General features: G+C 37.5%; 1 protein-coding gene across 1 annotated transcript in view; it reads left to right on the top strand.

The window, feature by feature from the left end:
• MMS22L (MMS22 like, DNA repair protein) overlaps positions 1 to 16874 on the top strand; it is a 120799-nt gene that overhangs the window by 82576 nt on the left and 21349 nt on the right. The window contains exons 15-16 of the mRNA XM_055136031.1: positions 9788 to 9981; positions 15351 to 15501. Of these exons, the coding sequence (XP_054992006.1) occupies positions 9788 to 9981; positions 15351 to 15501 (345 nt within the window). The remainder of the gene's footprint in view (positions 1 to 9787; positions 9982 to 15350; positions 15502 to 16874) is intronic.

The following is a 16874-nucleotide window of genomic DNA, read 5'->3' as shown; positions in this document are numbered from 1 at the left end:
TCCTCAATTCAAAATACTTCAATGGCTCCTTCCCACTTTCATTCTTACAAAATGAAGTCTTGATTTTTTAAAAATAAATTTATTTTTACTTTTTTTCTGTAACAGAATCTGCCTAAATGGTTTTAATGTCTCTAGCCTCAGAAATAGTGACTCAATCAGTAATTTACTCGGAAGTGAATGAAGAAAACTTGTGACTGAACAAATGAGACCTTATTTTCTATTCTGAAATTTATTGCCTTCTAATGCTACTATAAAAATTCTCCATTAGAGTAAGAGGGGTTACTTCTTTCTTCTCCCCAAAACACCTTACTCTTTTATATATTCCTGTTAAGGTGTAAATTATGTTACTCTTCTGCTTTCATAGCCTGTTACTTTGATTTCATCTGAAGTCCTTAGCATGCAAGAGCCTTCAACTGGAAATTAGATCGTTCTTGGAGTTCCTTCTGACACTCACTGTACTACTGTCAATTGTACACTCTGTTGTTGTTTCTTGAATCTATGGATTGCCAGAAGGGCACATTTTCACTTGCTGTTTCTTCTCCATGAAGTGTCTCTCCTCCGCCCCCAAGCCCCCCTCTCCACCCCACCCCACTTGGCTCCCATGTGCTTGTTCCCATATTTATTGATTGATTTGCTCAAAAGTTTCCTCTCAGAAGATGCTTCATGGTTGTTCTAGATGAAATAGTAGTTTCCATCACTCGGTATCCCAGTGCCTTTATTTTCTTTATTTTGTGTCTGACATAAAGCTTACTAAACTGAGGTGTTGAAAGAATATAAGCTTTTCCAAAGGGTAGAGGCACTCTCTGTTTTGTAAAATCTGTATTCTTAACATCTGAAAAATGTGCTTGTTGAATCAGAGTAAATGGAAAGATTTTATATACCTATGTGCCTTTTCTTTCCTCTTCACCTGTCCAGTCCTTAATCTGGTTTTTGAGAATTATTTCCGTGCCAAAAAATTTTTTTTTGCTATCAATGGTCTATTTTTTTCCCCCTGAGTTGTATGAAACAGAATGTTTTACACATATATTACTGAGCAGAAGAGATTTCAACCTCCCTCTGGTACAGGATTATGTATAATTTCACTGTTCATATAATCCAAGGGCTGCTAGATACATAACTATTTGTTGTATATAAATGAACTATTGTTCATTTATATTCAATAAATGAAACTATTGTTGTTCAGAAAATCAAAGGCTGTCTTTTGAGAGAATTTATCAGCCCTATACCAAGAATTAACTTAATATTGTAAGTACTATATTCTCCTCATCTTATAAACTAGGAAAGCCAGGAAGGAAATGGCTTAAAATGTGGTCCATGGGCAAGCATCATCTACCTAATAAGAATTTTATTTATTATTTTTTAACTTTTTGGGTCATACCCAGCTATGGCTTCGTGCTTAGGTCACTTCAGACAGTATTCAGAGGACCCTGTAGGGTATTGAGGTTGAATTGGGGTTGGCCACATGCAAGGCAAGTTGCCTTAGCCCCTGTACTACTTCTCCAAACAGAATAAGGACTCTTCATCACCTCCCCAAACCTACTTCTTCTAGCCCTACTGAGAACTGAACAAGTAACACACTTAGTCTTCGAACTTGGAGATGTGTATTTTGCAATTATTATGCTGTTAGTCAAGACTAAGAACTATAAAGGTTGATCTTAGTTATTAATATACCCTAGAGACACTGAAAATAAATGAAATGAGATATATAATCATCACTAAAATTATTTTTTGTTTGGGGACCACACCTGACAGTGCTCATTCTCAGTGCTCTGTACTCAGGGATCACTTTTGACAGTTTCGGGGACCACGAGATGCCAGGCATTGAACATCAGTTATCTGCATACAAGACAAGCACCCTGCATGCTGTACTATCACTCTGGTGATGCTTCTTAAAAATAATCACCTCTTATTTTTAGCTCTGCTACATTGGGGGGTGGGGGCGAAAAGAATAGACAGCCTCATCTTAAAAACTTCATTCTATAAAACGTTCAATCAGCATTGCCCTACAAGCCAAACGTGCTTCATTTGCTTGGCTTAGCACTAGAGTCCTGATTTGTTCTATTTCTCCAGTCTTGCAAATTAACTCAGTTATGGGCCACAAAGAAATTTTAAATTTCTACATGTCATTGACCTTTGAGGTCCCTGTAGTGTAATCTACACTCCCCAGAAGTGTAAAAGTTTTAATGTATGTGCATTTGGTGTACCACCTGGGATTGAATTTGTGGCTAACTTTATTAGGAATCTGGCATATGAATGAGTGAATACAGCAACGTGACATTTAAGACATGTATTATTTATTTAGATAGTAAAACAATATTTTCAGAAGCTGTAGCTAGTGTATGATACTTGTCTGTCTGGGTTCGAATTTTGGGTCTAATACTAATATTTATTCTATCTTTAGACTCCTATAAAAATGGTGACAATTAGTTGCAGCCACAGGAATAAATTAGTTAGTAGTTATTAAAAACAGAATAGAGTGTGGACATATTATCAGTAAGCAATCTGTGTTTCTCTGATTACCAGTATTATCAGTTCTGTTTATTAAAGAGATCTTGGTGAAGACTTGGAATAGATGAGGAAATGGCTGTGCAACTAGTCATTGATAGAGTAGGATTATATTCTGGTGTGTCTGTCTCAAGTCTCTCTCTTTTTTTTTTTTCTAAAATACACTCTACTGAGTCTGTATATGGTAATTAAAACTTAGAAGCAGTAACAATGCAACTAAAGTGCATATTATCTTGCCTTATGGTCTGCAATTTGTTTTAGCCGTAAGTGGTGTGATTTGGTACTTGAGCAGTTCCATGGAGGGTCGTAGAGCATTTTTCTCACTTAACAGAAGAAAACTGTTAAGAAGAAGTCTTATAAATTTTATGGGGTTTCAGGCAGGTACTTTCTATCCTAGGGAAAAGTTAATTTTTCTAATTTTTTCTTAAACCTTTCGTGTACAATCTCCTCTCCTTGATCTCACTACTCATCCATCACCCAACACTCGTCTCTTGCCCTCCACATATGAACCGATGCAGGAATCTTTCTGAGGTATCTTTTAAGGAGGCACTCCAAGATATGCTGAGGTTGATGCTTTTGTCAGCCTGGTTTCTAACTGATGGCCTTTCCTGCTAATGGACATGTGCAGAGTTGGCCAGGACTGAAGCTAAGATTATTTCATAATGAGACTTTGCTGAAGTCATTTTACCAGGAGACTCTGTTTTTCTTCCTCTTCCTTCCCTCTCTCTCTCTTCCCTTTGCTTTGTGTTGCTGGGAAGGTGGTGTTATACACTTGGCTGAATGCACCAGCTCGTATTTGTGGCATTGGGATCATAATGCCAGTAGTGATGATAATATTTGGCTGATGATGTAGGATGACTCCAGGAATCAAACTCATGATCTCGTGCATCAAGGTAGGAGGAGCTTTCCCTCTTAACATATTCCTGGGCTCTTTTCCTCATTTTCTAAAGTCAGTATTAGACGAGGTAATTTTTTTGTTCTCTTCCCTGTTTTTTTTTTTTTCTGGAAATGCTTTGACTTTGATTATGATAGCCTTTCTGAATATCCAAGCACATTTTAGCCCTATTGATCTTCAACTATCTCATATTATTTGTTAATATAAATTGAAGAAAATGTCGGACCTGGGATAGTTCTAAAAGGAGATTTTAGTTATTAGTTATTTATTCTCTGTTATTTTTGTAAGCACTTGTCAGTTACATTAGATGTATTTTGTGTGGTATGAGGTCAGTCAATCAGTAGACAATTTTACTTTAAATTTTGATGTGCTGATATTAGAAATATTGCACAACTAATTATGACTAACAGGAAAGTGGTATTTAAGATTCTTGCCATATGGTTAGTGTTAAAGGAAGAAAAGAACATAGGAAATAAGAAGTAAAAGCTAAATATGGTGGACCAGTAAGCCTGCCCAAGTGATGTGTGAGAAACAGTGTCTTGGAGAGGGGACTGGCAGCAAGTCAGATGCATAATTCAGCCTATCACATGTGGGAAGTGCCTCGGTATAGTTGCCTATCCATGTGGGGTGAGGAGACAGGTGGGTAAATGAGTGAAAGTGCAGTAATAGCAAAAGGATAAAATAGGAACACAAACCTTGAAAAAGTGAAATTACTGCAACTGAGAAACTCTTTGACCATGATAAACATTTAAATCAGAGAAGATAGATTAATAGAGCTACAATGGAAGCACAAGAAGAGATGGTTAAAGAGTGTTTAAGTTTGGTTGTTTACAGTGTGTAAGGAGAGGTTTCTAAACACTTTTGAGGATGTTATTTTATATAGTCTTTACAACAGCCCTGATTGGTGGATTTTGCAAGTGATTATTTCTATTTGTGACTTTTAAAATTGCCAATAGCTGGTTGTGTCAGACAACACAAATTACTTCTTTTGCCTTTATTTCCTCATTTTGAAGTTCCAAATAACAATGGACTCTCTTCAAGGGTCAGAAAAAAATGCTTACCAAGCACCTAGCATGGTACTTGGCATATGGTATATACCAGTAAATGCAGTATGTTGGTAGTTTCTGTAAGAGCCACAATTTGAATAACTTGACATTTAGCAAATTTTTGGTAGTATAGTATATTGCATCTTTTAGAACATAAGTGGACTAGTTTTGTATGTGCATTTCTATGTGAATATCTCCAAGATGATTCTAACCTTTAGGTCTCTCTTTACTCAAAAAAATCGCACATATTAGGAAATTCTAGAGCTATTGTTACATTTCTTTGAGTTTTAAAACTAATATCTGTGTGTGTGTGTGTGTGTGTGTGTGTGTGTGTGTGTGTGTATCTGTCTGTCTGTCTGTCTGTCTACCTTTCTTGGTTTTGTTTGGGGCACACCTGGCCATGCATTATTGCTGTCTCTGCACTCAGGAATTACTCTTGGTGGGATGCCAAGGACTGAACCTGAATTGGCCGCGTGTTGGAATACTGTATGACTGAAATCCATGCATGAACAGCTGTGTAAGGGTCTGTCTCACAGTGATTCAATAAAAAAGTTAAAAAAAAAAAAAAAGGCAAATGCCCAACCCATTGTACTACTGCTCCAACCCCCTGTATTTACACTCACACACATAGTTACACACATAAACATTATATGACATATAATGTAGACATATATATGTTATGACTATATGCATTTCACATATATTTAATAAGTAGGTTTCATATATATGTATTGCATGTTTATTTTTTACACAAGTGAGTTTTTCAGTATTTTCATTTTTGTAATATACCTTCTGACTGTATGCAGTCACATCTAATACAGCAAATGCATTTTTCAGTAGGCTGGTAGTTTCTGTTCCAGAAAATATGATTTAAAATCAGGATTGAGGAGTTTTTCTACCTATTTTCTACCTTTCCTATCTATAACCTATCTCTGATTCCCATGACAGACCATCTTAGCTTTCATTTATTTTGCACCATTTTTTAAAAATATCTAAGGCATCATGGTCACAATGTTACTAACATTTATGCTTTTGATATGGAAAGTCACTGTACTTCTACTACCTCCAGTCCCAGAGACTCTGCACTGTTGTGCTATATTACTCGGTCGCCTCTCTTTCCACACTCACTTCAAATCCCTTTTCCCCACTACTTGGCAACTTCTGTTTTGGAGTCAGACTCTGAAAATGTACTACCTTTAAATATGGTGCATTCCCTTGCTTTGTTTCTTTGTTCATTGCCCATGAGTGAGCTCTTCTGGTATTGCCTTCTCCTGCCAACTTACTTGGCCTGATATTACACCCTCCAGTTCTTCCCACTTTGTAGCAAAAAGCAAGATTTCACCTTTTATTATAAGTAAAGACTATTCCAGTATGTGTGAGGGATTGGGTAGAGCAGAAGTAGTATCTTCTATTTAACCAAATTTTATTTGTTAATTAATTCATTTAGTCATTTGAGTTTTGACTTTTTACTTAGTGGTTTGTGTTTGAGTGTTTCGAATCAGAGTTCTTGAGTTAACTTCTAGTTATACCCCCTGGTACTGAAGCATTTTATTCTGGGGAGGGTAAACTAGTTCAGATATGTTGACTTTATTTTTCAATATTACCTTGAGTACATTTTCCCTGCTGTGTCTTGTAGCTGTTTCTAATATAGAATTCTGCTGTTGCCTCTGCCTGTTCACAAGGAAAAGTTCATGTGGCTTTTTTTCTCCATTCCGTTTTTACTTAAGCTTGATGAAATTTCTTGAAGCCAAATAAGGAGAGAAAAAATTGTGTGTGTATGTGTGTGTGTCTGTATGTGTTCTTCTGTTAGGGTATGTTTCTTAATGTTTAAGAGAAAATTATAGACTTGAGTAAGATTTAGGACCAGATTATGGGGATAACCCCTCTTATCCATGTGACCATTAGGCATGTTATTTAATTTTCTTGCTGTCAGCTTCATTATCTCTCAAGAGGATTAATGATACCTGTCTTGTAGAATTACAAGACTGGACCTGGGACTGGCCTGGGCCCCTTCCGCCCAGATCCCTCATTTTCCAGTAGCTAGGCAGTCACACCCAGAAAGCATCCCCCTCCTTACCCTCCCCAGCACTGTGTAATCCCATCAACAGCCAACATCCAGAGACTATAAAATCAAGCTCCTGGAAGAGAGCGACGCAGAGTCTCTTGCCCCTGTGCCTGGCTGTCTTCACCAGGGCCCCTCAGAGGGGGTGGGTTGAGTTTGAAATCTTATAGCCTAAGTTCTCCCTCTCAGAGAACCTGGAAAGCTACTGAGTGTTTCCTGGCCACATGGGAGAGCCTGACAAGCTCCCCGTGGCATATTCATATGCCAAAACCAGTAACAATGATGGATCTCATTCCATGACCCTAAAAGAGCCTCCAATGTGGCACCGTTGGGAAGGACAAGTAAAGAGAGGTTTCTAAAATTTCAGAGCTAGGATGAATGAAGACTGAGACTGCTCGAGAAAATCGATGAGCAATGGGACGGTGATGATGATGATGATGATGATGATGATGATGATGATGATGATCTTGTAGAATTATTCTGATTTTCAAAGAATTTCCTGTTACATTAGAAATTATGCTTCCTGTATAAGTTTTTAGGTAGTGAAGAATGTATTATTTACTTAGAAAGTTAGCAAAATTCATTCTACCTGTATATAGTAAGTTATTTTCTTTTTTGCTGTTGCTGCTTTTGTTTTTGTTTGGGGGCCACCCCAGATGCTCAGGGGTTAGTCCTGGCTCTGCACTCAGGAATCTCTCCTGGCGGTGCTCAAGAGACCAAAATGGGAAGCCAGGGATCAAACTCAGGTCAATGGTGTGCAAGGCAAGTGCCCAAACTGCTGCACTGTCTCCGTGGCCCCTGAAACCAATGCATTTTACAATTGTGATGTTATTTTAGTTGGACCCTACATATGTTGCATGTACTTGCAAAGTTGGCTATGCAGATAAAGATAGCTGAGATAGTTGTCAAATGGATTCTAATGAATTATTGTCCATCTTTTTAAATACTGAAACTTAAGAAATGGCTCTCTAGCTGCATGTTCAAGCATCTTAAACAGTTTCTGTTTGTTTTTTTATTTTAAAAAGGGGACTACCAGAGCTCGGGGCTGGCAGATATTGTCATGGGACTACCAGGGCCACACTTGGCATTGTTGAGTATGGGGCATGTGGAGTTAGGCATTGAACTTCATACCTGCGGGGCATGTGCTATACTTGGCCCTCAGGCAGCTTTTTGTATGGAGGACCTAGAAAATGGTTGGCTTTAATGAGAATCTCTACTTAGAGTCTTTCCCCAGGCATTGGTGTACTTATTTGAGGTAACTTAAGTAGAATTAAATAGTGCTTTCATGATTATCCAGGATTTTCAATGAATGGGGGGGCTAAAGTTCTCATTTTTATTTGTGTGTAATTCTGTGAAAAGTGCTTAAGATCTTAGAACCAATTTGATCTCCTTATGGAGTTGGTTCAGGTATATATATATGCAAGTTGGTATTTTGTCTATTTTGAGTTTCCAACTTTTATTTCTGTAGATAAAATTTAAACTAAGATTGTTGGAATGAATTTGATGGGTTTTTTAAATATTTTTCTATTTTTTTAATATTTAAAAAATTGTTCATATTGATTTATTACATTCATTATTCCAACACCAATCCCACCATTCTGCCTTCCCACCACCATTATTTCCTATTTTCCCAACCACCACTTATGCCTGCCCCAGGAGCAAGTTCTAAATGATTTATTTTATATTACTTGTTATGATTAATTCTCTAAAAATGAACAAAACAGATTTCCCTAAAAGAAAGTGTGAAGATTGTTGTATCTCAACCTGGAGCCGTTAAGCTCTTCTATAAAAAATTCTTTAAAACACTAACATGTTTACGGTTAAGCCTTGTGGTTGCCTTCTACTTTACATCCCATCCAATGTGGTGTACTATTCTTGTATGAGATGCTGTGCAGCTGTGAAAGCTCAAAAAATTCTAAGATTTTGATGGGGTGATACAACTAGGGTTGAATTATTAACTGAATGGTAACTTTGGACTCAGAAGCATCTCTGCAGCTCACTGATCTCTTTCAAGACTTATTTATGAGTCTCTATCATGACCAGTTAATGAGCTTATTTGGTGAGCACTGAGACAGTTCATGGGCATGACTGCCAGGCTCCTGGGAGACCAAGGGAATGGGGGGAGGGGGAGAGGTCACCCATCCCCAACTCCGTGGAAGCCTGGAGATTTCAGTCACAAAATTCACATGCCTAAGTTTTCAACAGAGTCAGTCATGCAAGAGAGGCTTGCCTGAGCCTGGGGTCAGGCTGTGAGCAGGGCAGCAATGGGTTTTGGAGGTTTTTGGCTGCCAGGGCTCTGCTGGGAGAGGTGGGGGCGGAGATCAGCCAACCCCCTCTGGGGTATCCTGAATCTGAAATCAGCCTGTCACAGAGTCTGGAGGCATCTCTTGCAGTTCAGAGTTCTGAGAGCCACCATCAGTCTACCCGACCCAGCCCCTATGTCCATCCACCCCCATCTTGGCTCCTCAGAAGGCCCAAGTATTATTCTTGATACAATAGTACCATTGAAGGAAGTCTTCTGCCTTAATTGCACTGTTTTTGATTTTGTTTTTTAGTTTTCTGTATATTTGAAAAAAAAGGAAATCTAAGAGGGGTGTTTATGAATTTGTGTCTACCCTCAATTGATGTGACAGTATTGATGTCATGGTTCTACATTTAATATTAAATGATTAATTGCTGGGCCCATTGCATGAATGCCGTATATTACAGGTCCATAGGAAAATCTTAGTCTTTCTACATCTGTTTCTAGTCTGTTCTAAGAGAGGTCTGTAATTTCACTTGAATTAATATGCTTTGTATAGCCTGGGCCTGTGTCGTTTCTAAACAAAAATAATATTTTTAGTTAAAATACCACACATAAACAAGGCATACTTACTTAACTCTTAATACATCCATGTCATAAAGCTCTCTCAGGGAAAAAAAAAGGTTTAAAAATTTGTTTTCATATCTCGATTGTAAGTAAAATCAGTTGTCATAGTGAGTTGCAAAATGCAGACCTTCATTATGAAGCTGCCTGTTTCTCATTTGGACCTGACATATTAAAAAGCATATAATTAATGGTTGACATTAGTAATTAACATTAACTTTATGGTGCCTGATATGCCATCATTCATCCATCAAGCAACCAGAAATGCATAATGCCATGGCATACAGGTTGTAATAACATAAAACGATCTTTCAGTTTTCATATGGTATAAATGTTAAGAGCCCAAAATGTATTTAAAAGATCATTCTTGTAAGAATTTTCTTGGTGCTAGCCATATTTTTATTTCTTTTTAGAAGTATGCATCAACAATTGTGGCAGGAACTTCAGAAGGAGAATGTGGACCTAAATGTACAGTCCTCATTATCGGCTAAAGAGCGCCACCTTGCTGCAGCCGCCAAAGCTCTGTGGAAGCACTTCTTTTCATTCCTGAAGAGTCAGAGGATGTCCCTGATAGTGCCTTTCTCACAACTGGCAGATGCAGCCGCAGGTCAGCGTGGTTAATTTGTTAATTAGTTTCTCATTTTGCAGACTCTGCCAGTGTGTGTGTTTTTTTTTTATCTTGTTTGCTTGGTAACAAACTCTTATTTTACTACAGAATAGTAAATATTTTGACAACAATGAAGATAAGAGGAAGATGTATTACACCTTTTAAGTTAGCATCCTTTGGCTTGTTTATTATATTTCTCCAAAGTAAAGGTAAAAATAGTGTGGTTGTTTACTGAAAATAAAAGAGTATTTTTCAATCTTTGAAATATCGACCATGCATAAACTTCATGTGCATGCAGTATTTGGAAAGTAAAGAAATATTTAATTGCTTCTGCGTCAGATAGTTTATTTCCAAATTGTATGTACATATACCTATCACTGTCACTATGACTGTCATCCCGTTGCTCATCGATTTGTTCGAGTGGGCACCAGTAATGTCTCTCATTGAGAGACTTATTGTTACTGTTTTTGGCATATCCAATACACACGGGTAGCTTGCCAGGCTCTGCCGCGCTTGCTCAATACTCTCAGTAGCTTGCCGGGCTCTCTGAGAGGGGCGGAGGAATCAAAGTCGGGTCGGCCGTGTGAAAGGCAAAAGCCCAACTGCTGTGCTATCGCTCCAGCCCACATATACCAATGTACAAGATAAAACCACTTGTCTAAAAAAATTTAAATATAGCATAAATTCCATTACTACATGCAGAACAAAATGTTACTGAATATATAAAATGGTATTCTGAAATCTCCTAGATTGTGTTTTTGGCTGTAATTTCTATTAAGGAACTCTAAATTTTGTGTATAAATGAAAGTATACACAAAATATTTGAATATATGTGTGCTTATACAGTTTTCTAGTAAGAGATTATTATCTTTTTTTAAAAGTATATTTTGCTCAAAATCTGTTAAGACATACTGGGAGGTCTGGAGAGATAGCTCAAGGGTGAAGCACTTGCTTTGCACATGGCCAACCCTGGTTTGATCCCCAGCACCACATGAGGTCACCTGAGCATAGCCAGGAGGGATCCCTGAGCACAGAGCCAGGAATGAATAAGCTGTGGGTTCCACTAGGTATGCCCTCTGCCAAACAGAAAGAAGAAACTTTAGGATAAATTGTAATTGTTCAAGCGGTTAAATATATTTAAATTCAACTTACATTGATATATTTATATTAAATATGAAGCTGTGACAAACCTAACATCTGTACTAAGGTGTCTTTTACCTTGGTTTGTCTAAAGAAAGATGAGCTCAAAGAACTGCATCTACTGAATGATAGAAATTTTTGAAGATCTTGAACTTTGTAGCACTTACATAGCTTTGACTTTATAAAAATAAGTTGAAGAATTTTGACAGGGAAACTGTTTTCCAATTACTGTAATGCCTATGAAAATGTATATTGATGTTCAATCATTTTAACCCAAGCATTCATTACTCTCTTTCATTTATCATCATAATTCCCAGTCACTAAACAAAAATGCTTTCGTATAAGTTCAGTGAATACCAGCCTAAACTAAGAGCAAGTGCCATATAAACATTGAGCCAAATAGGTATGAATTTTGGATTTGTTTTGAACTAAAGATTTGTTAGGTTATGAGGGAAAAGGTTCCTGCATTTTTAAAAACGTCATTGAATATCTGCTTAATATTATCATTGGATATATACCATTGAGAAACAAGACAACACTTTATCTTTTCATGTACAAGCTTTATATTTTTATGGGCCTCATAGTCTAGTTTAAGAGGAACAATAAATAAGTAAAATATATATACTATATTAGTGGTAAACATGGTGGAGAAAAACTAAACATGTAGAAGATGACAGGAGATTTTAGAGACTGGTTGCAATTTTGAAACAAGTAATTGGGAAGGTCTGAATATCAGTTGAGTAAATGCCTCAAAGAAGTGAGAGGTCAATGCCATGCAGAAGTCCAAAGGCAAGAGCATGTCTGATATATTCGAGGGACTGCAGAGAGGCCACAATAGCTCGTGTGTAAGGAAGAGCAAGCAGTCAAAATGTGATCCAGAGGAAAGAGTGCTAGTTTGGATTCTGCTATCTATGCTATTTGAAAACTTTTGCTTCCACTCTGAGATTGAAAGCTTATGATGAAGGAGTCATATAACCCATCTGGCTGTTAAAAATTGAGGTTCAAATAAATGGAGAGCAGGGGAGAAGCAAAAAGGCCCACTAGGGAACTGTTAGAGTGAGGCAGAAATGAGCAGTGTGGGGTAAAGTGGCAGCAGTAGAGGTGAAAAAAGATTTTCAGTCTGGGGGTAGAGGAGGTATTTTGAAGGTAGAACTGATTGAATTTTCTAAGTGGATAAAATATGGTATCAAAATAGATAAAGAGACAATCCCCCATTTGTTAAAATTACAGAATTGTGTAGAAGGGACTGATTTTATGAGGGAAGATCAGAGTTTTTCATATGGAATATGCTTTTTTTCTTTTTTTTTTTTTGATATTCATTAAAATCCAAGGAGAGAAGTTAAGTCAGTACTTGCCTCGTGAGGTTATGGCTCAGGGTCAATCCGAGCTGGATATCTAAATTTGTAAACAGTCTGTGAATAAATTGTCTCTAGAGCTGTAAACTGAGTGAGATTACTGCTAGAATAAGTATTGCTGAAAAAAAATGAAGTTGGGGGGCCAGTCTCAACTTGGGGGCCATGTTTAGATTTGTAGAATTAAAAGGAACTGGTGGGGTCAAAGGAAAAGTAAAACAGTGGCTGGTGTCAAGTAACAGAGCATTTCCCGGAATTGAAGTAGTCAGTAGCTCAGATGCTCTTTGCAGGTCATGAAGATGACATCAGATAATCATTTATAAGTTTGTGTAAGAGTTCAGTTTGATGAAATTGAGGACAAGTTTTATCGTGGAAATAGAGGCAAAGCCTGAGTGAAGATGATACAAAAGAACATACTAGGACTGAGGATGTGGCTAAGTGATAGAATGCTGAATTCTATCCTTTAGACAAAGATGGGCAGGAAGAGGGTCACGGAGGAGAGGAGAGGACAAAGAAGAATTGGAGAGGAGGAGAGAGGAAAGGCTTGGCCATCTGTATAAGTAAATCTTTTTGAAGAATATGAATGTTACTAGAGGGGAAAGCTTTTTTTTTTATTTCCTTTTTAGAAAATTTATTCAGGCACCATAATTTACAAAGTCTGGCAGTGATCCGACCACCACTGTCAACTTCTCTTCACCAGTGTCCCCAGGCTCCCGCCCCCTTCCCCTCAGACCCCCCCACCTCCCAGTCTGCAACTTGAAAGGCACCTTTTTAAATTTGATTGTTATAGTTGGGTTCTCATGATTTCAGTGTTCATGACTGTGGTCTGGATATTTAGGTACTTCGGTGGTGTAAAGAGATTTTTATTATTTTAAAAAATTTATCTTTATGAAAGAAAAACATTCAGAATGACATAACAGATATGAATATATGATACTGACTGGCAGTGTCCTGGAGTGTGGAAAAATTAGAGAATGCAAGAGGGTCTCTTGTGTTTTTAATGCTCCAGAGAACTGTGGTCCTATGGAAGACTTGAACTCACATTATCCATGGTAGTAAAAGAGTAGACAAGTTAAATGGGCCTAGAGGGAGGTAGCTGGGAGATGTGATGGGAGCTTATGATAGTTCTCTTCTGTTTCTCATTCCTCTCTGGAGTACTGAGTGAGGTCATTAACTGTAAGTGAGGTGTAGGTGAGGAAGTGGTACTGACTAAGGGTGGAGAGAAGCAATAGTCCCTAAAAATAGAGCACTGAAGGGATGGTCTAGAAAAAAGTGGTAGGCATGCTGGTGATCTCAAAAGACCCACTTAAGGAAATTTGTAGTCACAAAGTTATATTAGAATTTGAATCCACCAGGACTTGTGAATATATTATGTGTCCTGGGAGAATCCAAGAATTGTTGAAGTTGGGGACCTGGGGAAAGAGAGTTGGAAATCTAGTTTGGTGCCAGAAAGTGGGGTCCTTAAAATTGAAATTGTGGGGACATTGTTCTTATTGATAATGCCAGTGTCTCTTTGTATCACTGTGGGAGTGAATGACCTAATTAAAGAGTAGACACGTTGGAGGAGAGAAATGAGAGTCTGAGATATTGGCTGAAAAATCGTCCAGCATAGTGACAGGAGTGCTCTTAGAATAATTACAAGCTAGAGTCCTCAAGGAATGAAGAGAGGTGAACAAAGGAGCAGAAGAAACAGTGGAAGGGCAGGAGAGTTAGTGACTGTTGCAGTCTTTTGCTATAGGTTTTAGGGTAACAGAAAAGAAGAGAATGATTTCAGAAGTAGCATTGTGAGCCATGGAATGAATTCCACCTGGCTGTAGGTCAAGTGATATGAAAAGAGTGGGAAAATAAACAGCAATCGCTTGAGATGCAGAGCAGGTAAGGTTTAATGAGTGATTTATCGAGAAATATAAATCAACACAGTACAGATTAAAGTGGAGGATTCCTAGGATCACAATAATGTGTCTTTATTTAATGTGGTTAATTAGGGGATTCTAGCTTCTGGGCTTAGTGGGTTCTGAAGAATGTGGAGAGCATAGTTTATAGAAGATCCCTATTTAATTAAGGAGAATGTCCAGTGTCTGAAGTAGAGTAAACTACTCACTTGTAGCTGGCAGCAAGTAAATGAGCTTGATTCGAGAAGACAGGAGGCTAGAACTGTTGGTTTGTTTCATTTTGCTTTCATGCCCCTTTGGAAAGACAGAGGCACAGTAGTCAAATCTTCAGCCCTACAACTCAAAGAAGGGAACACTAAGTAAAATGTGGTCGGAAGTCATGAGGGGGAAGGGTGATGCGGGCCGAATGTAGACTAGAGACTGAACACAATGGCCACTCAACACCTTTATTGCAAACCACAACACCTAATCAGAGAGAGAGAACAAAAGGGAATACCCTGCCATAGTGGCAGGGTGGGGTGGGGGGGGAGACAGGACTGGGGAGGGTGGGAGAGATGCTGGGTTTACTGGTGGTAGAGGATGGGCGCTGGTGAAGGGATGGGTTCTCGAACTTTGTATGGGGGAAACATGAGCACAATAATGTATAATTCATTTCAATTCTTAATGTAATTTTATTAGATCAATAAAGTCCAGATTGAAAAAAAAAATAAAAATAAAAAAGACCAAAAAAAAAACACTTCAGCCCTAGAATTTGCAGTTTGTGGGAGCCATTTTAGACTCATGATGATCATGTGGAGATAGATCATTCTACATATAGAAATTCCCTTGACAGCATGAATTTATTTCTAGCTTTTTGTTAATTCTGCATTTCTAAATGTCGCATTTTGTAAAATGCTGAAAATTTTCAAGATCACTGTGTAATTGTGAAGGGAGCAAATATTGTAAATCTTTCTCTCACCTTAAGCCCCTCTCCATTTACACCTAGATTTTACTTTGTTGGCCTTGGACATGCCCAGCACCGCCCCTTCAGATCTCCAGCCCCAGCCCATTGCAGCAATGATTCAGCTTTTTGGTTGGGATGATATCATCTGGCCCCAAGTTGCAGCAAGATATTTAAGTCATTTCCTCCAAAATAGGTAAGTGATTTTATTTCATGTATGCACATTAATTTGAACTCATGTGAGATGAGTACACCTGGAAAGTATGTTATACTTTTCACAAATAAAAAAGTGATCTGTAATACATCTCTTCTCACTTTGGCAATTTTAAGTTCTTTTGCAAATCTATTTGTTGTTGGACTGCTTTATCCTCATCCTGAAATTGCCTTTACTTATCCACCATTGTGGAAAAAAATTAAACAGTGAATATTGCTGAATCTGCCAGACACTGGTATAGTATTGTAATTCTAGATTTAATGGCAGCTGTTCTTATTACAGCTGGACTTTGAAAGATTTGACTTTGTGTGATCATGAGCACGTTACTTCAACACTCTGAATGTTGGTTTTCTTTCTCTGCCACATTGCATAAGATATCTGAAGAACTTTGGTGGAAAACCATATACAGTAACTCTATTGTATATGTTTGATACATATAAAAATGTACATTTTATGTGTATGTTTTTATATACATTTGTACACATCTCACCACTTCTATTTTAACTTCTAACTTTAAAGTTAAAGTATAAGTGGTGAGAGCAGAAAGATTTGAATAAGAATAAAACAGCATGAAAAATAAAATAAATATAAAAACCTAGGAGACCAGTGTTGTTCTTGTCTCCTCAGTTAAAATGAAGAGTGATGCCATTGGTAATTCAGCCTCCTGAGGAAATTCATTAAGCAAAGCCATTTAATTATTTCCTCTTGGCTTTCAGTTGTAAAGTAAGGGAGGTCTGCTTCAATTTATTACTTTTTGGATTGTTTCTGATTAAAGAATTCTATAATAGCAATAAATATTTATGTTATTTAATACTTTATTTGAAATGTCTGAAATTCAGTTTTTTATATAACATTGGTATATTAGTAATGGTTGAGAAGACACTGAAGTACAAAAATGTTAAATAACTTTGGTAAAGTTTTATAGGAAATAAATGACTGATAAGCATTCTTCAGTAGTGCATATTCTTCTTATGAAAAGTTCTTTTCAAAGGGTTTGAAGTGGTATTTTCAGAGTTAGGATTTAATCTCTTTGTAAAAGCCTAACTTTACCTATCACTTTATAGTTATCTTAGGTTATCCTCCTCTCAACCCAGCATATAAATGAGTTAGAAATCATATTCAGCCAACCTTAGGTATCAAGTTAATAATTTTTTTAAATAATGTTTAGAATTATCTGTGGGATGTATTTAGCTGTCCTTGGGGTACGGGAGCCAAACAAATGTCAGGAGACCACTGGACACGAAATTCAAAGAATGAATGAATGAGTGTGTGTGTGTGTGTGTGTGTGTGTGTGTGTGTGTGTGTGTACTCATACACACTTCTTTGTCTCTAGCTTTTCTCTTATATATAATTGT

The sequence above is a fragment of the Sorex araneus genome, chromosome 4 (genome assembly GCF_027595985.1).
Source record: "Sorex araneus isolate mSorAra2 chromosome 4, mSorAra2.pri, whole genome shotgun sequence".
Taxonomy (NCBI): Eukaryota; Metazoa; Chordata; class Mammalia; order Eulipotyphla; family Soricidae; genus Sorex; species Sorex araneus.
The sequence above is the reverse complement of the archived record's forward strand: the minus strand, read 5'-3'. Positions and strand labels throughout refer to the sequence as shown.